We start from the raw sequence: 27634 nt of genomic DNA on the forward strand, positions 1-27634 counted from the left end.
CGCGATGCCATACGTAGTAATGCAAAATCATGTGTTTTTGGTTTGAAAATTTGGTCGCTTAGAAATGTTTCAGATGATTTAATTAAATACTGCGAGTAGAATACATCTTGGTCTTTGAAATAATCGAGTATTTTTTAGATTTCTTTTTAAAAGCCCAGAAAAAAAAATAATGTAAAGGCCTATGAAAACTGCTTTAAAGTTCAAAATCTCCTACTTACGAATCCATTTTCGGTTATGATTTTATTGTATTATGCGGCAAATTAAGTTATTTATAAAATTATCGAAAAAAAAAATATGCCTGAACATCCACAAAATAAAATAAATCAAAACAGGCGGATGGTGTTAAGCGGGAATTTAAACCTTATCGCCATCTACGTAAGGGTTGTTATTGATAGAGGCTCAATATAAAATATTACAAGACGTAGTGCATCGCCTTAATAAAGCCCTTCCTGCCGCCCCTACCTGAATCCGCCTCACAATTCTGCCAACCTGGTGGCCCCATAGCTTCCCTGCTTTTACACTGTACATACAGAGGCCCGCTTGTGATGTGTTATATAAAAAATAAAAAATATTATATGTTTTGCTGGCTCAGCGAATACCTATTCAAGAAATTATGACGAACTAACCGCTGAAAACAAACTGTTTTAATATTGTAACTTTTAAATCTTCCCACACCTTACCTCACTGTTTTAGATTAATAAATAAAGTTTTTATAATAAATACTTTAAGTCTTTTGTTTTAACCCCCGTCATCCGGTGGTTCAGATTATTGGGGGTTCGGTTAATTAAATAATAAGTTTTAAGAAAGAAGAGATTACCCGATATAAGTCTGGTCGTATATGGTGTACTAGAAACAGGAATATTTATAAATTGATAATATAATATAATTTTTTTTCAATTTTATTCTCTCTTAAACAGAAATATATTCAAATCATTGTGTTGAAAGGTCATATATTTTTTCTGTATAATCGATAAGTAAATCTGAAATATAATCATGCAGATCTCATTTCTACATAGTGTAAAATATTGAATTATTTTAATTAGTTATTTGCTGATAAAACCATGTTAAGATTTTCATTTTCCACGGGTTTATTATAATAGCCAATATTTTTTAGGTAATGAAGTCTGAGCAAGTCCAAGTGAGCATAAGCAATAAATTTGTTACGTAAGACAAGGTATTTTCTTTAGTAATTAGGTTAAACTATTTAAAGAGAAAAATAATAAGTAATTTATTCCTACTGTACGTTGTTACTGAACGTATCGTGTGCCGAGTAATTTTTGTACTGAGTGGAATTTGTACAATGTTTGGGCGTTGTACAGTGTACACACCTACTTCGAATTCCCTACCACGAGGGGTAGCTGACAGAATGTTAATTAAAACACGGTGGTAGAGAAAAATGACCTTGCACAAAATAAGGCTAGGAGGACTCGTTAAACCAAGAGTGTGAGTCAAAACATAGTTGATAGCCTGACATAGTTTTATGTTGAAACTAGGAGCAAGCTATTGCAAATATTTAATTTTACACTGTACAAGTAACTGTAAATTATAATATGAACTCCAAGAAAAATTGGTACCTTAATACCAGTTGTGGTTAGTGACTTTTTGGAAAAGGGATGCTGGGCAGTTGTATGGATTCACCAAACAGCAGAAACCTTTACCTGTAAAAAATAATACAATTTGGGAGGCGGGTATGGGTACCGCCGCCCCGGGAACCATTTATAGGATAACCCTGCCATAGGTCAACACAAGTGGTTCACTACGTTTGGTGACTTGCCCGTCTACTGCATGGCGGATCGGATCGGGAGAGACTGGTTGAGGGAGACCTTTTTACCTCTCCAGCCGGACTCTCTCTCGACCCATCGCCTTGCACCGCGGTGGGAGGGATTGATTCATACGTCCGTCACTTCTAGACAAATCGACCACCAGATTCCTACCCACCCCTCATACCTTTTTCCTTCCCAGAACTTTCTCTCCTTTATTTCTTTCTTCCTCCTCATAGGCTCAGAGTGTGGAGCTAATGTAAAAAAAATAACACAAACAATTTCTTTGGAAACATCCATCTAGAAAATATGGTCCAACGTCAGGATCTTTTCTGCGATGTGAATTACAGATTCTTGAGAAATAAAATAGGTACGTTGAAAGATATTTTACTGTCTTCAAATTTAAGTTGCACAACAAAGAGTCAGTTATGATATATTTAGTGATAAGAATAGCCCATCTCTCCCCACACCTACCCTTCCCCATCTTGATCGATTGATTGTGACGTAATGACTATGACGTAATTAAGACAGGTACGAGGTACCTACTTCACATAATTATTAGGTACGTAAGTTCTTGTAATAAGAACTACCTTGACGCACATTCGTGGGAAGTAATCCCCAACAGTTAAGAGTCTAATAGAATGGTAAAATTTGAAAAAAAAAGTTTTCCAATTTTGAATTGAATGCTCAAATTGTTATCCACTTCAACAGAAAAATTGTCGTAAAGTTTCATAGGATTTTAACCTAGGCCGTATCATGAAATAAAGGGGGAATTTTCTGTAGAATAAGAACAAAAGCTCGTGGAATGAAAAACCTCTTGTTATTTGTCGTTTCCTTGATTGGGCATTCAAGTAAAGAAAAAAGTTGGATAATGCTGGATAAAGCTGAGATTTTTTGTAATTTCATTCATTGCACCATTTGCTTCCGTCTGAGGGGCACGTATCATCCATTCATCATTCCTCCTGTGCTTGGGTGTTCCTTGTGACAATATGTCAGTTCATATCATTGACTGTTTTATCGCAGAGGTGGATTTTATAATTCTTAGAGAAAAGATGCCTAATCTCTGAGGAAAAAAAAAATTACATATAACATATAATTCTTAAATATTTTATGTAAAAACATGTAAAAAATATATATTATTTAGAGACAAAATAACAATGACACATAACATTTAGGTAATTCTCAAATAAGTGTGTTCACAACATGTTCACAATAATGTTTAAGAATTATTTAACTACAAACAACAATCTTAATTTTTCTTGTAAATCTCGGTGGCGGTAAATAAATGGAGATGTTGAAGGCAAAACAAAGTCACAGCAAAACAGTTCGAACATTTTAGTTTGGCGATTTGGTAAGAGTAATAATTAATTTGATCTATTCAAGTTATGTTTTTAAATTTAATAGTTGATTTTCAAGTTCTGTGAAGGTTCTATTCAAGTTCTGTTATTATTTCAGTTCTGCGAAGCAACTGGCCAGTAATGATATAATAATAGAATTTGAATAGGACTTTCACGGAACTTTAAAATTAACATTGAAATATGATGAATTGTTTATACTCTGAAACAGCCCGTCCTAAGAAATAAAAAAAAAATCAGCTTTGGATTTTTGTAACGGTTATTCAAATGAAACGAATTTGAGAATATTCAATGTTGTCGAGTTTACATATTTCATTGTTCAATCTTGACGTTATTGATATAAAATTATAATATCTCGTAATATTTAGGTGTATATATCTCCAGAACAAATCAAAATTTCTTGTACATCTAAGTCTCATGTATAGTATTTATATTATATTACTAAGTTACTGTCAACTAGATTATTAACCATACTATATTAATTACAACATAATACCAGTCACATAAATCTTAAATTCTATTTACTTACGTGTATATAAAGTTAATTATTGGGATAGTAGGTACCCTTGTTAACTCACATGTTTTGTGTTAAAGGTTGCCACGTAAAAGCTCTTTCACAATACATGTTAGTTAGTTAACGTATATAAAGGAACCTGCCTACCATACACCGAGTAGCCGTTTCCTTTAGAATCGTTTAGGCAAGCTTGAGATCCAAGATAAGCTGTCAATTGTTTCTCAAATGAATAGCGGGATTGAGGTCTTAAGAGAGCGGGACGGAGAGGGGGGGCGGTGAGCGGTGGGCTTTATGCTGGTCATCCATACCGAGATGGAAGACCATTGGTCGTAGCGTCAAAACCTTAGACCCCTTTAGATAAAGTGTTTTCTGTAGCAAGTTTCCCAATCGTGCGTTTGAATGCTTTTCGCCTTCCACATGCAATCACTTATTCAAAATCCGTAGCACTCGAAGCGAGAAGCGCTCGTAAAACGAGTTCCCCTTACCAACAAAATAATGAAACATGGACCTATTTTGTAAATTTAGTGTCACGAATATCTGTACCGTGTGCTGGTGTAAAAAAACGATGTAAGTAGGCACAAGATGTCACTGTTTTCCACATTTCCAGCGTTGAAACAGTAGATATATACCTACAAGTAAACCTCTAACCCAAGTAAAAGCATAAGTATTACGTATCCTTGGGGCATTATCTGCAGATTTCTTGTCGGAAATGGCTTTTAGTTTTTCTAGTCCACCAATGAAAACATAAATATTTTAGCGTTGGGTCTCAATTTCTAGCGACAATACGCTCCTTCCCTCCTTTGTTGGACGAATCGTACATTATCTTGACAAGCGGAACATGATGGGACACGTTTTAGAAGGACTACTCACCCGTTAATAACGCGTTGTCTCCTACCGTTTGAAATTATATTATTAAACCGCGTTATTGTACCCAAACCGCACAATCTGAACACGGTCTTTGAGGGTAGTCACCCGAATCCACCTCTGTCCCCAGTCACGGTCCCCTGTCTTTCAGTAGAGTCCTCAGTTCTCAGTTCTCACACGAGATGATAGATCGCTCGGGAGCGGATGCGTGTTCCTCCCCGATGTTGTGCCAGACCAGAATAATAGGCGACATTTTAATCTGGGTATTTGGAAACAAATCACGCCTCGGAGCGGCATTGTTCGAGACTATTCCGCCGCACTTTTTGTTGGGCTCACTTCCCGCATCATTCCCGTATTTCACTCGCTGTAATCCCTGGAGTGTTGTTTCATTCTGTAATCTGCTTTTTATACAGCCGGCAATATGAAACGGGTTTATAGGCCGTACGGGTACTTAATAAATTTGCAATTATGTAATTTAATAAGCGCAATATACGCTGGGAGAGATTGCGTGTTATGTACATTGTAGAATAATGTACGCAATTTATATACACAACCGAAAGAAAAGCTTTGCAAACTCACATTTATTTTTCAACTCCTATGTTTGAAACAGCTTTTTGAAATATTTTTTTAAAATTTTTAATATGAATATCAGACAAACACATCTCATATCCAATAGACGAATACACTATAGCATCCTAATTGGAGAATGTAATGAGGTGGAATGAAAGTAGTGAGAAAGGAGATAAGGCTCTCTTCCTTGAGGAGTACCTGAATTTCATAGCCATTGACCATAAATGTCATCTAATTGTATTGTTCTGAAAAAAATATTACTGTTCATAAATCCCCATCACCGAGTTTAGATAAAAACACTGTCGACAAATCATTATTTTCTTTCGGTGCCCATTTCAATCGATTTTTTTTCCAATCACTGAAATTCAACCGTCGTTTTCGTCCTATAGAAATACTTTTACCTCTCAAAAATATTTACTTCCCACCGTCAAAACAGAGCATTATTCTTGACACAATATTGTGACACAGCGGCCGGTTGATACTAGCAGAACCCCTTCAGATAAATTGCACAAAAACGAATCCATCCATACAATAAACACATCGACTGTTTATTTCAATGGGATTGGTTTCGGATTCCAATGGGCTGTTCAAACAAGCGGAATATCCAGGGCTGCAATGATTTTTGAAAGGGTGGGGCGACCAACACTGGATACAATCAACACAATCAAACCAAATAAATATTATTTGTGGGATATTTGAGATTATAATTTCCGTCATTGTGCATAGATGGCTCTGCTGAGAGAGTAAGTAACTAGTCGGTAAAGTAGATCGCTAGTTATTCGGTTTAAATCAGGCATATGAGGGCAGAGATATCTTTACATTACAAGAGAAAGTACATTGTCCTCCTGGCTGTCCAATACACTCGTCACCATTATAAAGAGTATGTTTAATAAAAGACACCTTACTTGTTGTGAAGGAGTTTTATTTCAATAAGAATCGTAATCATAACTTTAATGTATGAAAAATTGTATGAAAAAATTGTTGATTCTGTAGATATAAGATGTAAATTATAACTTATAAAAATGTACATGTAACTAAACTTTAAGCACCTGTTGACAAGCCAATGCAATTGACTTAGCAGGACTTGTTTGTTGATATGTATTAACTATTTATTCAATAAAAAAAAAAAAATAAAAATAAAAAATAAAAAAAAAAAACAAAAACTGGCGCAGCCGGTAGGATATTTTTCACATCAAGCACATTTTATTTCAAACAAAATCTCCACAACAATTATTTATAAAATTATTACTTTGGGTGTTTCAAACTTGGTAATTCTCGGATAATTTAAGATTTTCATCAAATTTTGATAATAACTTTTGAAAATGAAAAGCAGGCAGTAGGTAGTTGAAGACGTTCGTTGAAAAATGTTGAAAATAGAAGATGATGGCTGTTGACAGTTTATTATCGTTGAAACATTAGCAATATATTGTATTATATATGGATGTGATCAATATAAATTCGATTGTTTGGTTCTTAAGATTACGGCAACATTAAAAAAATATATATAAGATAAAATAGTTGGTGATGTAAAATGGTCAGCATTGTTGCATTCCAAGCATTTTCAAGTGATTTTTCACGGGTCTGTTCTAGTTAAAAGTATCACTATATATTAGTTGTGACTGCTAATTAATATTCTGTTATTCTTATTCTGTTGTCATACTGCTAATGTTTTTAGACAATTCGTTTTAAAGGTAGATTTAAATCCTACGGCTATAGGAATTTGACATTTCAGCCGAGCATTACTTTATTGAATTATTAATCATATTCAGCCATACCATTCTATTAATATAATTCGATTTTACCATAAATCATTGTCACTCTATCGTAAAACGTGAAACCTGTATTGTAGGCCCTCGAATACGAGAGCATAATATGATCGGGAATGGCTCTGGGAATCAATGGCCTTCATTGTCATCGACACCTCGACACTAGACGGGTGAATAAAGCGGATATCCAGGGAGAAAGAATGATATTGCTGAAAAGAAGGAACGGGACGTGTCATTGATATCGAAAACAAATGAGGGCAGACAAAGGCTCGGTGTAAACACGAAGGGGGGATGAATAGGCTGTTCTACGCTGCAGTAAGGGTGGTTGGGAGGCCTATGGTGGGTAGGTAAGAGGAGGTTGGAGGCTTCGACAAGCGAAGCTCAAATCAGAAAAAATAATCATAAATAGCACCGCGGGGGTGTTGGAAGTTGGAATGGTATTTGATGCCAAAAACACATGCTGCTATGCTTTGTCATTAATATGGGAAAATTGATTTATTTATGTATATTTGTCTTCATCTATCGCTCTTTGTGACAGTTTTAGGACATCGAAAATAAGCATAGATACGGCTGTACCATGGCTAAAGCCATTTCAACCATTGCCAATATTTCGATTCCCGATTTCGGGTCACTCGTAAGGATAAGATCACTTACATTTTTTGAATTTCATAAATAATTTTTGCCCTCATGGCGATTCGAATGCGCGAGTTCTGGGTATGAACGTTGCCAAGAATCTAAATGATCTGCCACGTAAATAAAAATGCTAGTTATATTGTTTTTAAAATAACCCGCAACCTCTCGATTCAAAGTAAAATAGGTAGATCATTTGCTGTCATAATTTTGAACTAACGTAATTAAGTAGGTTGAATTTTTGATTTATTGTTTCTTTTATTTATTCTTTAAGTTTTTTTTTTTAAATGGTGAAAAATAAAAATTACAGGCTACAAACTCAACCCGTAGAAAACACCACTTTGTTACTGTAGATATTAAAGCTATTTTTATTAATTGATGTTTTAAAAATACACAATTTTTTTTGCTTTGACTGAGTATTGAACCTTCCTCCCCAGGGACTGAAGGTAACCGCGAGTCACTTAAGCCAAATCCTGATTAGATGATACCGAGATTTATTTCGTATATTAACGGCTGTAATTTTTATAATGTTATTCAATTTCAGAAAAATAAGTTGTTAGAATGCAATGTCATCAACAACAAGTTTATCTGCTGAGTTTCAGCTCGGTTATTATATATTTATGCATGCATAAAAGAAAACTAAAGCGAAATTCAAATAGATGTATTAAATACCTGTTCCAATGAAAAAATACGATTCTTATAGATCTGACCTACTGACAAGCAATGCACATCCGTCCACAATGTTTTAGTGTTCTCTGTGCATTCATAACGTCACGTCGACATAATTCGTCTTTCCATCGCGCAAAACTAGATTGTCAGGAATTTGGAACAAGGGGCGTGAATCAGAGACAGCTTTCTTTATGTCACGTGGAGGAGTAGGTACCTACTTACCTCATCCCCTTCCCCTACTCCTTCACGTCACGGCAGCGGTCACGTTCTTCGGAAACAATATCATCCCTGGCAACTCCGCTACCCATTAATCCTACGTAGGTACGTTAGTCGAAGCCCTTCCGGATCCGGAGACATGGTGAAATATGTTCCAGTTACTTTTGGAGGTATTGGCTACGTGTTTAACTTACATACTTCCGGCTCCTGATCGCACGGAGCAGTGGAGACAGTTTGGTTCAATTTCTCATCATTTTGGACACTTAAGTGAAGAAAGTCCATAGAGGTTTATCGTAGAAATTGATAGGAGAATATAAAGATCGTCAGCGATATACTTTTATTATCAAACGATTAGTAACCCAGTTGAGTTACCACAAGCGATTTTATTTACATCTAATATAAGGAGTGCCTTAGTTCGTTCGTGTTTAAATAAAAACATGATTTACAATTTGAGAGGCTGGTATGGGTACCGCCGCCCTGGAAAACATTTATAGGATAACTAAGACATCTGTCATGGGTTTCGTTTGTTAACTGAGCAGGGGTGCCCGGGGTCGTGGGTTGAGATTAGTCCAGGTCTTGGGGGCGGATGCTTCCGCCCACCTATGTATAACATATTTTTCAATTGCGTTTTTCCTCATAGATTTCCGGTACTCGATTAACTCAAGTTTTTAATACTCAGAACAATTACACTACTTACACTTTTTATCATATACGTAATGCAAATCTCATAAAACGTCAGAGCAAAAAAAGCAAATTAATAGGTGACAGAATACGCCTTCCGATCATCAAATAACTATGTCCTTAATTATTACGGTGGAATAATTCGGAATTAATTCGGTAGACGAAGGGTTTTCTTGTTTGTGTTAGGCCATTAGACCGTTCAACTTTGTAGGCTCTCTATTAACAAGCCCTACTGGCATAATTACCACGGTAATTTGTTCATAACCGTTCTGCATTAAACGCATTTAATCAGCGAACTGAAATTTGAATTAATTTCCGCTTCATGAATAATGTCTGACCTACTCATCTAATTTCTGGGTGATTTAGCAATCCGCTATTCACCGCGTTCACACCCAGAGAAGCGGAGTAATCAAGAACTAAATTATTTAGGTCCAGCGTCCCTCGGGGCTCAGAATCCCGCGAGACTCAGGCCGGGCGACCGAACGGAAAGAGAAGTGGTCATAGAATAAAGAATAACACAAGAAGTGCCTTGTGGGCGAGTTTCGTGATTCACATATAAACCCAATTTGAGCATATGTTTCCATAAAAAACTGTATTTCACAATGATGTGATGGCGATATACGATTTCAATGATCTATAATCAAAAGGTAATAAGTCAGTGGCATTTATTTCCATTAAAATTTACATGAAAGACACTTCAAATTTTTTCTTTATCTATGGGAGTTGTGGGCATCTACGGCAAAATACATAAGGAACTATTGAAGAATATTTATTTTGTGAATACCGCACAAGATTTCCAACTGCTCCCGACTATTTGGTTCCAGCGGGACTATGACATGTCCAATTGGGTTATGTTATGAGACTAATAGGAATATATTTAATATACCAATTTAGAAACTAAAAATATATCTATTGTTAGTGTGACTTATATCACCACGAATGCAGGAAAAAAGGCATACAAATCGCTTGGCAAACGGAGTATAGAAATAGTCGATTTAGCACAAAAGAGGTTAATATTTATTATTTGAATAACTTAATAAATAAAGAAAATAAAAGCAAATTAAAAGAAACTGTAAAGTATTTTAAATACCATATTGTAGGTGTCTAACAAAATTATCCACCCCTTCCCAGAAGTGTCCTTCCCCGCCTTAGAAAGAGGACTTTAATATGATGTTTTCTATGAATATCTCATAAAATGGTATCTGTTTAGAACACCTGGATAAAATTTTATACAAAAAAAGGATTAACATATTTTATATAAAAACCTCGAGAAAGAAACGTTTTATATTCAACCGCAATGGAATAAAGGGTTTGCCATCCCTAGTGAAGTAAAATACTTCGAAATTTAATAAAAGTAAATTTTGTAAGAGATATAGAAATATTTTAAAGATTTTAAGCCCCCTTTTAAAAATAAGTAAAAAAATTGTGTTGTTTTTAAATATTGTTTCGCCTGTAGGCCTAATCCTCGTTTAGTCCAAAGCAACGTTTTGTAATGAAATCTACTCAATACAAAACTATAAATTATTTCTTGAGTATAGCGAACTTCAGTTAAGACTCAACGGCTGTCTGTAAATTTGTTTGTGTGTTCCGTGTCCGCTCAATCCTGTCAAGATGGTAGCCGTGTTTGATAGTACATTTTTATTCCACCAGAGCGTATGAGCGTTGCGATTGTTGCGAGCTGTCAAGTTGGAATTATCAACATTAAGCAAAGTTTTCTATTCATAGAACTACTCGTTTAGTTGTTGGGCTTTACAGCTTACGACAAAATTACGCTTCATCTCATTTTCTTCCCACTATATTCAGCTTCACAATATACTCAAATAGTTCTGAACTTTTGTGCGGTTTTCACATTTAAAATTTAATAAAAAAGTTATGTTATCCCTGCTTCAGTCTTTCGACCAGGGGTGGAGCAGACAAAAGAGGTGGGTTAGGGCGCTAATGAGGCGAATTTAGCGGAGGAAAGCGGAAAAGCCGGCGCGAGCTGTGACTGCTTACTTAACCCAGTCACGTAGTCGTGAGGCGCAGAGTTAACACTTTTAAAAAGCTATATTCTTACTGGCAAAATTTGTTATGCGGTTAAAGGTTAAACAATTAGGAATAATTTTAAGGCTACCCGTTTTTAGGTGAACCTCTTCAGTTCGTGTTAACGAATTAATTCGAGTTATTTTTACGAACTCGTGAATAGAGTTAACTTTTCTTTTCTTTTAACAAAGTGTTACGAAACGCGGTAGCGAGGCGTTTATTTTTGTAACAGACTAGCTTTCATTCGTCCTTGTCCCAATTATACCGTTCTCAATATACAATGTTGCTCAAATACGATCAAAATATTCTTATTATTAGATACAAGTTTGCATCTAAAGAAATATCTATTTTATAAAATAGGTACGAGTAAGTAAATAGTTGTTTGTTTAAAATAGACAGTTCAATGGATCGTAGCCCAAGATGGAAACTACATTGTTAGTCGTCCTAGAAAATCTAGTGCGTTTTTTTCTGGCAAGTTAATTTCTGTATTTTTTTGGTGGGAATACATCGAGAATAATGGTATAGATTATTGACTTAGGTTCTTATTTAAAAATATATATAAGCATACTAGTTTATTACATGATGTTTTGTACCGATTGTACTGAACAAATGAACTGTAATTTTAATCAAACGATCATGTCTATCCCCAGAAAAATAAGAGTGGGAAAAGGAGGCCTTTACCTTGTGAAGGATCTTGCTTTATTTGGAAGTTCTAGTGTTGGGCTTGAATGTCCCGTAAGCACTTCTAACAGTTTAAAAATGTACATCTAAGCACCGCTCCACAACACGAACTGTTTTTTTTTATCACACACGTCTATAGTTTAATGACAATAGGCTGATAATTTGTATTCGTTTACATATTTTTAATGAGATAATTATATATCGAGGGGCGAAAATATGCAACCATACGCAACAACTACGAAATTCGAACATAAAAAAACAAATGACACATGCTTTTGGCTTCTTTTTTTCAAATTTTCTTGCTTTTTCTTCGACGGTAAGACATTTTTAGAAATAGAACAAAAACAAGGGATAAGGGCAATTTGGGTAGGAACTGGATTGTTCTGAAAATCATAAAAAGGTTTCAATATTAAACACATGAACTACATATTATACAATTAAAATATATGCAAATTATATAAATAATACTGCAAACTGAAGAAATCGCTTTTTCCAGAAATTCGATATAAAATGCGCCAAATGATTAACTCTAGAGTTACTGTTCGAAAGTTTTTGCTGAGACCAACAAACAGGTTGTGGCGCTTGCGTAAAAAATGCTGTAGAGGTGTTTTAGGGAACATTGGTACGATAACTTATTGAATTAAATATAATGGGTTAAATCCTATAGTAATCAACTGCCCCATAAATAATGTAATTTAATATTTAATACTTTTACCCAAACTCGACTTTCTTCAAGATAATGTCGCAAAGTTTTGTACAAAATGCCAGGATCGCAAGGATTACGAAAGGTTCAACCGTTCCCAGCCGCGAAGATCCACGTGGCGTGAGTAATGGAAGTCGTGTCAAGTCATGAAAATATGGGTTCCTGCGCTCCCGGTAGCCTCGGGTCATTTATCACCCGGCACGGCGGGGGTGGGGGAGGGCCGGGCGGCCGGAAACTTGGTGAGAACTCGCCAAGAAGGGGGTGTTAAATGAACTGCGACCCACATAGCTAATCTTCCCGTCGGGAGGGAGATGCCGTAATGATTACTCTCGCAGTGAATTAAAAGTCCGACAAAATGATGACAGAATCGATGGGGATTTCAGCTGAAAAAGAGCAAATGTTTTCTAAGTAGTGACTAGTGAGTTTATCGTGCTACTGTTGAAAAAAACGTCTTAACTAATGGGGCGCAACCTGATTTCTAAAAAAACAGGAATGGTGAGCACTTGTGTCATTATTTCGAATACATTTTTTCTAGGTCCACGCAAATATTTCCAGCTTTGCATCATGAATTATGGAAATTAAAAAAAATGTTAAACGTACCTAATTAATATTGAGCAAACTCTATAAAGAAAAATATGTGCAAAAGTTTTTTCGATTTCGGAAAATAAACTATTTCTTTTTGATTCGTGATGAGTTCAAAAGGTTGCAAACTATACATTATTTAAAAATGTGTAGGTTCGTACCCGCGCGTATTTTGAAAGTATACAAAGCCAAAACAAACTCATAGTGTAGTAAAGTTGTATGGTTTCAGAAGTATTAAGAAATCAATTATTTATAAAGCATAGTTAGTAATAAGATAGAGCATTGCAGAAATAAATTATAAAACAATAAATAAGTTCTGATAACGCGCGTGTTGGAGAGTGTGTACGATTATTCCGCATAGGTAATGATCTAGTAAATTTTAGGAAAATTCTTAAAAAATACACGATTGCTACGTAATAATAACACAGTGTTCTTTCCAACACTACGACGTGCATTTTAGATTTCATTGTATACGCGATACAATGTACTTTCAACATACGCGGTACCTGCGTAGGTAAATACGGGTATGTACGTACATATTTTGATTAAAAATACAAACAACTCCGCGAAACGTCGTTTATTACAAAACAGTCCGTAGAATAAAGTAATATTCCCTAACTCCGCGATCCCCTTTTATGTTTTTCCTTCTGCCAAAAGCATTTAGTATTTATTTCCCCGTGACGTCACGCCTCCCCGACTGGTGTGACTGATGTTGGAATACCGAGAACCCCGTAGCGGGAGGACAGCTGTCAAGGAATAAGGAATAACGAATAAGGGATGGAATATGAAATAAAGTATATCGCGTATAAAAACATAAACGCGGAGAGAGCACTTCGGTTTAGTGGGCAGATCCATCTTTCAACAGAAATAATGATACTTGACGCTCTTGGAAGAAAAATATTCATATTCCTTCATGGTTGTACTGCTATATGAACCTGTTTTAGGTTATAGTAACATAGAGCTTCTCTGATTAAACATATGTGAAAAACCATTTCTTAATTCGTAATCGTAACAGTAAAGGTAATGTTATTTTAAACACTGTTACTTTCTGTAACCGCTTTGGAACCAACGTAGATTTCCAGGGCAGAAGAATTTATTACTCCTCTGAATGAGCACGGAATGTCGAAACCGTTTAGCATGTTGTTACGAGGTAAAGGAATAAAGTTACTGGTTGTTTATTTAATAATGTTAAATCAAAAAGTCACTATTTTACAAAATATAACGAACAAAATCTCTTCGATTTTGTCAGCAAAAACTGTCGAAATGTGAGCTCTGGCGCCATGGTATTTGCACAGCTTTCTTTATCCGGAATTTCCAGGTCGAAGCAAATATGTATGGCTCATAACGTTATTACTAACATAAACTATAAAGCTTTTAAATATCTATTTATAACGAACAATGTTGTGAAAAATTTCAGCGCCGTGGCGGCCGGTGACCTATATTTCAGGGGGTAAAGTAAAAAAAATCGTGGGTAGGTACTTCTTTTTGTAGACGAAATCATATCGACGGTGGAAATACATTGATCATGAGGTTCATTATTTAAAATAAATAATTTAAGCTTTCGCAGGCTTCTAGAAAGCAAACAAGATGGACTTGGTGTCACGAGCTAAATTCTCTGTAACTTTAATCCAGAACGAAGTACCTCAACGTTGGTCTTCCGTTGGTACGTGTAAAAGCTTCTAATGAAAAAATACTTGCATTATGTAAAATGTGGCCTCCTGAATAGAACAAATTTACAAAATATATAGGTCATTTTTTATTCTCTTTCCGTCTGAAACGCTTCATTAAGTTAATTTCACGCAATATCCATGTCTCTTTTTTTCACAACCTTGTAATACGCTGTGTTCATATTTATTTGTTTATTTAAGTATTTTCGTATGTATGTACACAAACAAGTCTAAGAATAATATTTTTTTTTTCATTCAAAGATTTGATACATATGTACTCAGTTAACAGTGAAGTATAATAGTAAATAAAATTCATTAATGCATTAAAATTATCATAATAATTTTTAATATTATTAACTGCTACTAACCTTATATAAAATACAACCGCCATGGAGTCTCAAATAGGATACTGTGTTTTTAGTTATGACGGCAGAATAACTCTTTATCTAAAACATGCGAACATCTCAGTACAGGTTCTCCTAGTGAGGTGTTCAAAAACACCCCTAATGATCTATTGACATCCTGTTAGTGATTACTAACATTTTGTTGTATTACTGGAACTTATTATGCATGTAAACTGTAATCATGTGTAAAATTTGTTTGTGTTAGTGCTTCCTCTCCAACACTCCATAAATCTAATTTATATACAATCTTTTTACATCCGGTAGGACGAGATAGCCGGAAGTGATACTGGAGTCGCAAGTTGCTAGGGTGTTTTCCGGAACTGTACATTTCCGGTGTTGCAATTCCCGCTTTAAAATTACAGCTTTGTTTTATTTTATCCCCGGGAAAGAAAAACTAAACAACGAAAAGAAAACATTTTGCTTGGGTGCGTTATTAATGTTCAAAATTGTAACAAAAGTTGTGTAGCACAGATTTTTCATGCCAGGGGCAAAGGAAATGAAAAGGGTGACAGAAAAAAACACGTTCGCACAGAAATATTAAAAAAGTTGATTGCATAAATTTCCTCGATGATTTGAAGGAAATTCCCATCGTTATTTTCTTGACAATATTAAACCCCCGAGGATTATGTAAAATTATTCGCGTAGCAAATGCGACCAATATCCGATGTAAAATATTTGATATTGAGAATATTTCAAGCGGCGTTTTATTCCTCGAATTTTCTAGATAAGAATTGACGGGAAATGAAAATCTTTCCCGCCCAAAGTTACGGGGGAAAATGGGGGGCGGAAGCGGAAATGGAACTCGCCACAGTTGCCGGGAAGATTTTCCTAACGGCCCGATGGAAATCCTATACAAAATATTGACTGTACACAATACACAATCACATACAATTGTACGGCATGCAGAGGCAGGTAGGTATTCGTAAAATAATTTCTTGCTGAGATCCGATTTCTAAAAGAGGTTTTATATTTTATTCAGTTATTATATATTTTGTTCAGCACGGGTTTGAAGGAGTTGGACGTTTTTGCTTGAGATCTTTAGAGTAAATAATAATATTCTGTATTCATACGAAGCTATTATTTTGATTTTACACAATCTGAACATGCGTATGAAACCATAACTAGTTAATTATACTTTTAGTCCACCGATTTCGGCTATCGTTTAAGTAAGTTTCATCCAGGATGTTTTTTTTGTTAGTATTGAAACCAGGTGCAAACGCGGTGTTTTCTATCGCTATTTTAACGACAGGCATTCCAAAGAGCCAGCGTCATTGATGCCTTGGGAACCAGTTCATAACCTTTATCGCCTGGCGTTAGTAAAAAGCTCAAGGGTGCCGTATTAGGCTGTAGGTATAATCCGCGCTTTGAGTCCTTGGCAAGCCGGCGCCCGAGCGGACTGCTGCAATTGCACCTGCACAGGACCGGCCCCCTCGTGCTTGACAGTTTGGAAATGGGATGACATGCCTGTTTTTGTGATTCCTCTTTCTTACAGCATGAGTGTTTGCAAGACCCGGGTTGTCTCCTTTCTCTCCTCTCCTCATCGTTATCGCCAAAGTATAAAATTAAATAAAAACTCGTGATTCTGTGCGAAACCGCTACCAAAACAATTATAATTAAAAACATGTGGAATTATTTCCAGTAATCGTGATAATTTTGACCTTCATGAAATTAAGATATTAAATCATTATTTTTGTAAAGATTTCAAATTGTTAATTTCTAAACCATTCAGAATTCCTTAGCAATTAGATGTATCTTTATAATATATTTATACTTATTATGTACGAAGGGAGATTCTTGAAATAAATTAATATTTTATAATTGCATCTCTAAATAAATTCACTATGAATTGCAAATGGTTCATTATTTATTTATATCGAAATCTTAAAATTAAAATGATTCGGGTAACATCACCAGTACTAAAGAATCGGGCTCGTAACAATAAAACTCCTTATGTAGATGGAGATAAGGTTTAAATTCCCGGTTAACACCAGCTGTCAGTTCTGATTTATGCAAGAAAAGATACATCGCCAAAAACTGTTTTATTTTATTTTGCGAATATAAAGCAAAAATATTTAAATATTTTACGATCTGTTCCCAAAGAACTTAATTTGCCACATTATACAATAAAATAATTACCGAAAAGGGTTTGTTAAATATGAGATTTTAAACTTTAAAGCAGTTTTTATAGGACCGATACTTTTACTGGGCATATTAAAATGCTCGATTATTTCAAATACCTTGTTCTACTCGCTGTATTAAATTAAGGCTTCTAAAATATTTATATGTAATCAAATTTTCAAAAAACCAAAAATATGTTACTTTGTTTTTCTTTGTAGTGTTTTGTTGTTTAAGGCGATGCACTACGTCGTGTGATATTTTAATTTGAGCCGCTATCAATAACAACCCTTACGTAGATGGCGATAAGGTTGAAATTCCCGCTTAACACCATCCGCCTGTTTTGATTTATGCAAGAAAAAAACATGGCCAAAAAGTGCCTTTTATTTTATTTTGTGGATGTTCAGGCATAAATATTTTTTTTTTCGATCATTTTATAAATAACTAAATTTGGCACATTATAAAATAAAATCATAACCGAAAATGGGTTTGTAAGTAGGAGATTTTGAACTTTAAAGCAGTTTTCATAGGACTTTACATTATTTTTTTCTGAGCTTATAAAAAGACTTATCTAAAAAATACTCGATCATTTCAAAGGCCAAGATGTATTCTACTCGCAGTATTTAATTAAAGCATCTGAAACATTTCTAGGTGACCAAATTTTCAAACCAAAAACACATGATTTTGCATTACTACGTATGGCATCGTCTTAAGACAGAAATCCAGTGATTTCCAAATAAATTTTTTATTTGGAATAAAACAGTTACAAAAAACATGACATTTCTGAACTCTCATATTTAAAGCAGTGTCGAACAAAATGTTATTTTTTAATGCATTTTGTTACTTTCCATGGGTACATGTTCTATTGTATTTGAATAAAGGAAGCTTCCCCAAGTCAACCCCAACAAAAAACAATCCCTTGAGATTGGACCCCCTTTCAAAGGCTGACAAGTTTATGTGTTTCCACAGATGACCCAAAGAAACGTTTTTTTTTAAACATTATAATGTGATTTTTTTAATCATTTTTTTTTAAATGTGACTCCAGAGAACATGGCACATTCGGTATAAGATATATAAACTTAATCTAAGATTGTTAATACTAGACAGATTGTTTTCATCAATTCATTGGAAATGTAAAGTGCGTGGACGATGACGATTATAATATTTCGGCGAATGGGAGACGGGAATATCGGGGCGCCCTAGGAACTCATGCTACGATCGAGTGAATCTATAATATACGTATAGTTGTGTGGTGTTTTATCATCTCTACCCACATCTGCGGAGAAATGGCGTGATGGTCAGCTTTTAATTCACCTAGTCGGAACTCGTATCACAGCCATGTCCTTGGAATGGTTATTGCTTGTACGTTTAGTGACCAGATTTGAACAGCCAGACACTTATCTACATCCATACATTACCCTATGTGAGGTTACCATAATCAGTGGCGTAGGTAGAGCATTCACTTGAGGGTGGGGACGACTCTGAAGTGAGGGTGGGGGGTTGAACCCCCCTAAATTCCCCCCTTTTATAACCATAATTCCACAATATCCGAGCAATTAGAACTCTGTGTGGTATCAATGCAATGACCATAGAGAATATAATACATTCATGACAAGGAGTTAGTTGATCGATGCATACAACTCAATATGAAGCCATTTCTTATCTTATTGTATTTATATACGAGTAGCTCCGTGAATACAACATATCGTGTCATAGCTGTGTATGTAACATAGTAACGCGCGTGTTTTGGAGGTGATCGAGCGGAGCAACGTTGCGCGCAACGTTGCCACGCCACGTTGCTGGTGTTGCTAAGGTACGTTGCACCGCCGCGTCGCGCGCCGCTCGCCGTATTCCGTCGCAGGAATGCCTAGTTACATTACAGCAAACACAAAGAATCGAGCGACAAGCAGTGAAGCAGTACCCGCTAGAAGTGTGTCGTTCCGCTCATTTTTCGGACTCGAATCAGAGTCCGGACTCATTCTAAAGGACTCGATTCATTGGATTCGCTCCGACTCCTTCGAATCAAGGCGATCAAACCGCTCCGCCGGACTCATACTACAAAACGAATCAAGCGAGTCCGGCGGAACGGTTTGAGTCGGAACGTTTTAAATGAGTCCGGCGGAACGGTTTGAGTCGGAACGTTTGAAATGAGTCCGGCGGACTCAAACTAGAAACCGTTCCGCCGGACTCATCTTGATTCGATTGAGGTTCTAGTCCTGTGGACTTGAATTTGAATCAGCTGGATTCGCAGAACCCGGTGGAACGTCACAATGGGTGTCACGAAATAATAATTTTGTGTATCCTGTTATCTGTAAGGCTAGCTTTAGACTTGTAAGTTTTTTCGTAAATTTACGACTTCGAGCCAATGGGCATATTGGATTTTCAAAATGCAATATGCCCATTGGCTAGAAGTCGTAAATTTACGTAAAAACTTACAAGTCTAAAGCTAGCCTACTTCGCAACTCGCGATTTTCGAAAGGTAAAGGATTAGTTACACATATTATTATTAACTACAGGAAGGATACTTAAAAATACAAAATTTGCAAGATTAAAAAAAAGTCAAATTTAAAAAAAAATCCATTTAAAAAAAAACAAAATTTTCAAAAAAAGTTAAAATTTTCAAAAAAATCAAAATTTTCAAAAAAGTCAAAATTTTCAAAAAAAATCAAATTTTCTAAAAAATTCGAATTACCCAAAAAGGGCAAATTTTCAAAAAAAATCTAATTTTCAAAAGTTTAAAAAAATTATCAATTTTTTAAAAATCAAATAAGTAGGTTTATTTAATAATTTGTTTATTTGCTTCACTCAATTCGTGAGGTTTTTTCAAGCTTCACGCTTCAAGCAGCTTCACCTTTCAAGCTTTTTCACATTCCCAATTTGCTTCAAGTGGATTAAAACAGTTTTATCACTAACACCGCAACCTGCAGCTTACTCGGACAATTACAATATATATAATCTACAAATTTAATTAAGGAATATAAAAACATCGTACGTTGGAAGTGGAACCACTACCATTGAAACTTTTTATTACGTCCTTTCATTTTTTTATGATGATACAAAAGGTCCATTTACCCAACAAAAAACCTAACCTACACAAAATTCATATTACTGCTTATGAACATCATCTGAGATGACGCGCCACAAGAAATTTAATGCTTTTTATCAAATGTTAGTTTTCTTAATACGCTGCTTCCAATCTATCGGGGGCGTCCGGCGTATATATTTTTTGAGGTATTCATACAGCTGATTAAATTGTTAATAATAAAGTCAGCGCCGTCAGCGGTGACCCCCAGCTAAAATACTAATAACTGCTTTAATTTTGTGTTTGAAAAATGATCTTCACAAAGCTAAATAATTAGACTAGATAAGACCTAAGTAACGTTGGCGCGAGTTTACTGGAACGCAAATTTGCCCTATGCAGACCAACAAAAGGAAAAAGCAATGCTTGTTGCTATCTTTTGACTAAGACTTACTAAACTTTCTTTTTGAAAAATATTTTCGTCAACCAGTGCAGATCAACAATCCAAACACAGTTCGGTTCGAGGTGCGAGTTTCGAGCGAGAGGCGAGAGCGAGAGGTGAGAGTGAGTCCGGACTCGATCCATTTTATTTTGCGGACTCGGATCGATTCAAACGCCTTCGGACTCGGACTCATTTGATTCGCTCCGGCCGGAACGACACACTTCTAGTACCCGCTTGGGCGTGATCGCAGTCGGTAAAGAGCGCGCTCGTATCGCGAACGCAACGTGCAACGTATTCGTATCAATGGCTGCAAATAAATCGACAGGGGAATGGACAGACGAAACCACGATCGATCTGATAGAACAGTATGAAATGAAGACAGTGTTATGGGACCCGAAAGACGATCATTATTGGAAGAAGGACGTGAAGCACGAAGCTTGGGAGGACATAGGAAAGGCCTTGGGCACCACTAGCGACATCTGCAAGAACAAGATGTTCAGTGTTCTTTCGTCTTTTAGAAGAGAAAAGGCCAAAATAAAACTCAGTAAAGGCCCTGGAAAAGGTAATATTAATTTGAACTAATTACTGCAGTGTGTCACAGATAACATTAAACGCCACTGTCGGTGGCGAACTTGAACCTAAAAGGCCGACGGAGCTATTCGAGAATAATTTGAAGCCGCGAGGTGACGGGGAAGATATATGAAAAATGCCAAATCCTACATATTTTTTTAAAGACATCCCATTGTCTCATCAATTACCAAAAAAATATCTTAAGCCGTTATAATTGCATTATCAGTACAAAAATAAAATTAACATAGTTCATTATATGCCACTTTGCATAAAAATCATTTCAAAAGTTTGTCATACAAGATGGCTGCCAGAAAATTTCAATTACCCTGGATTTGGCGTCAATGCCATTCATACTAAATCACACTAATTAATTCGTGGATATATAATATATACGTTTGACTGAGTCCTGTTTAAACTCGACCGTTTTGCATTTCGTCTGCCTGTACATTAGTTTATGCGTTCCGCTTCCGGTTCAAGTTCTTGTAGCCGTTTTAATGATATAGTTAAAAAAAATCAAATGTGAAATCGTAGTGTTTATTTAGATTTTAATTTTGGACTGAAGAAAGATAATTGCCATTGAGACAGTGACGTTTCTTTGGACAAATTGTTTAATTCATTATTTGCAATATTGTTTTTAAATATGGTTTGTAATTAACCCCTCCAGTTTACGAGGGTCATATATGACCGGGCATACATATTTTATTAAAAAAAATTCTATCATGCGGAAATACAATTTATTTTTTGAGGTTAGAAAGAGAAATAACAATTCTTTCCAGTTTATACTGGAATCCATTAATAAAATCCAAAAAATAGCCATAATTCATATTTCGCGCCGCTATCGTTACAATCGGTTTAACTTTAAAAATTATTTCTTATTTTTAATTATGTATAGGCATGAACGAGATAAATGTGAAGTTACAGTTTATTTTCGAATTTAGGATTGAGGTAAATATTAAAATTTTAGCGTTTTTGACAAAAATTTTCAAGTTTGATATTAAAATTTAATTATTTTGAATTGGAATGGTTATTTAAATGCATACACCGCAAAGATTATTTCATCTATTTTCTAAAACTTTTTTCTTTTGTTTTTACGGAAAAAAATAAGGTGTATTTAGCACATTTGAAATAAATAAATACAAAAAATTTTGCAAACTGTATATGAAAGTACAGAAGGAAGTAAGTTTATATTTATAAATGTTACGTTGGAACACAAATAATAAGTCACATAAATAAAAAATTCTACCCAAAAAACGCTTTTGTATATTGATTTATTTAAAAAAAAATTTCATCATATTAACTACACTAGATAGGGAAAGATTTTTTTTTTATAATTATAATTGCCTCTAAAATCACGCGAAATTGAATTCTTGAATGACCTATATACATCGACCAAATATAATTACATCAATGCCTACATACCATAATTTAAATGAAAAATAAATAAAATAGCACATATCCGTACTGGATAATAATTATTAATTTTCGCTAGGTATTTTGGCCCCAAATCCAAAATTAAGTTCTACATGAAAAAGTCCGCGCAGCCGCTACTCTTAATGAATTTGGTTTATGAAGCATAATATTCCTAGTAAATTGTACCTTTTATTTTCAGATGCATCAGAAGAATATAGGAGCCAATGGTTTGCATTTCCATCCATGTCGTTCTTGCTAAACCGAAGCAATCCAAGAAATCGTCGACACACGGTAAGTTCAATGTTTATGATTTCGCTTTAATTCGACCACAAAACGTAGGTACCTACTGATATCACTAATAATAAATCTCTTGCATATATTTTGTCTTATTAAGAGGAAACTACAAACCAAAAATGAGTATTTTCTTGGTATACCTTATATTGCAGGTAATAGGCATTAAAATCGCTTGACAAACGGAGTCTAGAAACGTTCAATTTCAAGCACAAAACTTGTTTTTATTTATTTTGTAAATAATTTTATAAGAAAGCAAAAAAGTTAATCAAGTGAAACTGTCACAGATAATCTTAGCTATAATACTGTATTTTTTAAAGTTGTTTCGTTTATGCGTTCATACATTTCTATTGAAAAAATATTTTGTTTAGTAGTTTAAATTTATATTTTTTATTGAGTAATTTATTATTTTATTTGTATTCTACTCAAGCGAAACGTTAGAAAAATCTTCAATTTATCTGAAGAATTTTGGTATTGATAATGTACACAGATTCGTTATAAAGATTAATCTAAATAGTGGTAAGTTAATTAATTTATTTTATTAAAATACTCTTTTGCAAGGTATTGATTGTTTTTCAGTATTAAATCAAATTATTTGTTTGCGCCCGTACTATGAATATGAATAAATAGCTTTGTTCATAAAAAACCCAATTCTTTCAAGAAAGCCATAAAAATACAATATTGGATTGAATCATCGGTAAAATATTGTATTTGTATGCCTTTCTCGGAAAATTGAGTTGTAAAACTAATAAAACAGGCGCAAACATATAATTTGTCTTAATATTGTGAAAGCAATAACAACCTTGCAAAAGCGTATTTTAATAAAATTAATTACTTAACGCCTCCTGTGAACAAGATTACGGAAAATTTTCAAAACAGAACTATTAATTAATTAATCTGATTATTGAGCGGTGACGTCACTAATTGATAATCAAGCTCGGCTTGGGCGCGAGACCGCCAAATTACGAAGTCAGTGCAGTCGCTAAGTAAACTACATACACTGTTTAAAATAGTCTAATCACTCAATTTATTTAATACGCTTTAGTATGAAAGAGCTGCAGCATTATTGTTCTTTAGAAATTGAAGGTGAAGAACAAAAAACCAAATTTTGGCACCTTCAATTCTTGGATTGAAGGTGCCAAAATTTGTTTTTTTCAAAATAATTATGAAGTGGTTGATTTTACAACCAAATTGTTAAAGGCAAACTTAAAGACAACTAAATTACCTATATTTTTTATAATTTTTTTTTTTGAAAGTCTAATAGGTAACGAGTTACAGCGGTTGAAAGAAGAAAATTTTGACAAAAAATTGTAAAACTCCAGTTTTCTTGATAAATTTTGTACTAAAATATTACACAATATCATTATTGTTCTGTAGAAATTATAAGAGCGTATATCGGCAAACAATAAAGTAAATAAACCAATATTTAAAGATGAAAATTTGATAATAACAATTGTTATTTTTAGGAAAGTTTGGAAAAAATCTGGATAGATGTAGACAATCCCCAGAGCACCCAAAATGACGAATTTCGTGACATGGAAAATTCTCCGCCGCCAAAGAAGAAAAAACCGAATGAAGAAAAACTGGATATGATGAATATAGCCCTAGGCTTATTAAAAACAGCGTCTAACATACCGCTAGACGACGAAATAAACTCATTTTGCTCATACGTTGCAAGCAAAATGAACAAGTACAACGATACAACCAAGAACGCTGTTCAAAAAGCGATTTGCGATATAGTATTCAAAGCCGATCAAGGATATTTTGACGAGTGATTATTATTAATAATCTCTATATTATTTATTATAATATAATGTTGTGATGCATTATAAGTGCAATTATTGTTCACGCGCACTGCGTTTACGCACTAATTTGTAAACGTACGATATTTTACGATGTTTCTCCAGTTATTTTGTTCCACAGTCCATTCATATCCTCATGTCTAATCTTTCTATCTTGAATGTTCTTTGAATGTTGTACTGTTTTGTACAAAACAAATAAAAAATAAACAAAAATAGGCTTCAAGTATTTACCCATTAATTTGATAACTTCGGTGTATTATGCCATGGTACATTGACACCTATGTTATCTCTGCTGTATCTAGGGCTTTGCCCCAAAGAAAATGAGAGCTGACCTGCAGGTGGTCCAAAACCGTGCTCTCAGAAATGTTCTTGGTCTTCCATGGGACACACATGTAAAGGACATCTATTCAGTTTCCGGTATCCTTCTAATCACAGTCCTTCCCAAACATGAAATCACGAGCACCATCAAAAAAAAAATTACACAACGAACAACCCACACTAACATCAAGCCACTTTACAATCAAGAAATTCACAACCATAATACTCGTAATAACAATAAACTCCGCATTCCTCTAACAGTCTAACACACACTACAAAATATGGGATAAAATCTCTTAACTATATTGCCTACACACTCTATAACTCTCCTCCAAATATGTGTAGAAACAGCCAGCCCAGCCAGCATATAAAAAAATCAAGCCAATGCTTTAAAATAATATTTTTAAGTATTTGTCATGCTTCTTTTTCTTTTTTTCTCTCCTTTTCTATCCCCTCCTGTATTTGTAATCGAGCATAATCTATTTTTACCAATTTATTAGTGGGAAAGTAACTTTTTGTAAATTCCTACGTAAGCTTTGTGCTTATGTGTATATATATCCCTGTTTGTTTCCTTTTTTGTTTATGTGGTTTGTTCTACTTAACCTCCCTTTTTATATTTTTGTAATGTTTTGAATGTGAAACTTATAATTTTGGTATCAAAATACCGATGTAAAATTGCACCTATTATCTCCCTCATGTATTTTAAGTTCCTCCCATCCTACAATTCGTTTTGTAACTCATCGGAATTGCTTTAGCAAGAAATAAAAATAATAAATAAAATGGATTTGAAATTTCATTTCATGTTTTCCAACAAACAAGCTTTTAAAAATTCTAATGATACCATCTCAGTTTGTAAAGTTTGATTACGTTACTGAAAATCTACAGTGGCGAGAAGGACCAACCATTCCGCTTCAGTTCAAGATTCAAGATGATCTTATGTTTCACTCTTCATCTCTGCTTACTATGCATGTATGTTGTACAATATCTTATGATTTCTTTATTTTATTATTATAATTTTTTTAAATTATTTATTAAGCAATAAATTAACATACATTTTTTTTGTATAATCCACCTCACTAGGCTGAGCCTGTTCCGAGGTGGCGGGAGTTTAATCTAATTTTCGATAATGCGAATTTATAATTTTTACAAGGACATGCCAATTTTTGATATCTTTTCAAAAAATTTTATCATGTTTGCATGTTTACACCAAAGCCCACCTAAATTTTCTAAAAATAACACAAATTTACGATTAACGTTGGCCAGGGACGCTGGGATTTTTCGATCACGAACTTCCTGAACTGTCCGGTATTCTGACAAAGGTCCAAATGGTCCAGCGAGCCCCCACTAGCTAGGGTCGGGTGGGAAAGGGTAGGGTAAGGTAGGATGTAGAGAAAGTGGTAGGTAGCATTTAAGAGGACGTGACAATTGTGTGCTTTTCCGCCAATTGCTGGCTAACGATTTTACCGGAACGTGATGACAGCAGGATTTTATTTTTGGCGTCGAAAAGCACTGGACCCGTAATTGAATTGTTAAAAAAAACTTTACTCGGGGTTTGAATGAAAATGGGTTCATTTTATTTACGAGTTTACATCATTTTATATACAATTTACTTTACTGTTAAATCATTCTGTTGTCGATGTGTAATGTATCAATTAGTCACTTTTCTTCAAAATCAGAGTCTGGAAGACGGATTTGTCAGAAGTGGAAGTATTTGAGGGAGGCAGGGGGTGAGAAATGTGAAAAGGAAGTTAGAAATCAGATCTATTTCTAATCTAAAGAGGATATTGCCATTTCAAAAATTTTATCAAAACGTAATATGGTATTTCAACTTCCTACTGAAAGAATTATTCACTCAAATTTACTATCTATCTACACGGAGAAAAATGAATATTGCTGGTTTATCTGTTAAAAACGGGATTGCAGACCGTTTCCTGTTAAACATTTAGTGCATCAGCAATATATCGTGTTAATATGTTCATGCACCTGCATTGGTCCTGATAATATACAATGACGAAATGCGAAAATAATAGAATTTTTATGAGCACGCTTTCCGACATTGTGATAACACATTCGTGTTTCACAGAAAGTTTATTAGAAAACCCATCAGTTCATTCGTTAAAGGCCTGCAATACCGTTTTAAACCGATTACGAATAATTTTAAGAGATTCTTAATAAATTAGTAATATTTTATAGTACTGTGGCAAGTAGGCGGCTAGGTTTTGATTTTTGTTTGAAAAGTTTTATTCAGAGATTGATGAAATTTAGGACTCCTGACTTTCAAAACATGAGGAAGGTCTCTGTCTACGTGAGATTGAAAAACTACTATCATCCCTTTTTCCCACCCCTTAAAGCGAATTTGTGATTCTTTTGATGAAATTTTGCACACTAGAAGTTAGGGAAATTACTGTCCAATCCGTCTAACGTCCATCTGGTTTCGAATAACTTTGCGTAAGGACCGAGCAACGCCGGGGATTTCAGCTAGTTCATTAAGTGTGAAAATTCCGAAAAGCAATAAATTTAGTAAGTACTTTCCTTCCACCTGGTTTTGAACAATAAATTTATGGTATCACAATATTAGGGTTA

General features: G+C 34.7%; 1 protein-coding gene across 1 annotated transcript; it reads left to right on the forward strand.

Moving 5' to 3' along the window:
* The first annotated feature begins 20921 nt into the window (after positions 1-20921).
* LOC149425147 (uncharacterized) lies at positions 20922-24843 on the forward strand. The gene is made up of 3 exons (XM_089650982.1): positions 20922-21222; positions 22840-22931; positions 24398-24843. The coding sequence occupies exons 1-3, from the start codon at positions 20964-20966 to the stop codon at positions 24704-24706; spliced, it is 660 nt and encodes a 219-aa protein (XP_089507108.1). The 5' UTR covers positions 20922-20963; the 3' UTR covers positions 24707-24843.
* Positions 24844-27634: the final 2791 nt, after the last annotated feature.

This window comes from Hesperophylax consimilis, chromosome 3, assembly GCF_061612785.1.
Source record: "Hesperophylax consimilis isolate HC1 chromosome 3, BYU_Hcon_1.0, whole genome shotgun sequence".
NCBI lineage: Eukaryota > Metazoa > Arthropoda > Insecta > Trichoptera > Limnephilidae > Hesperophylax > Hesperophylax consimilis.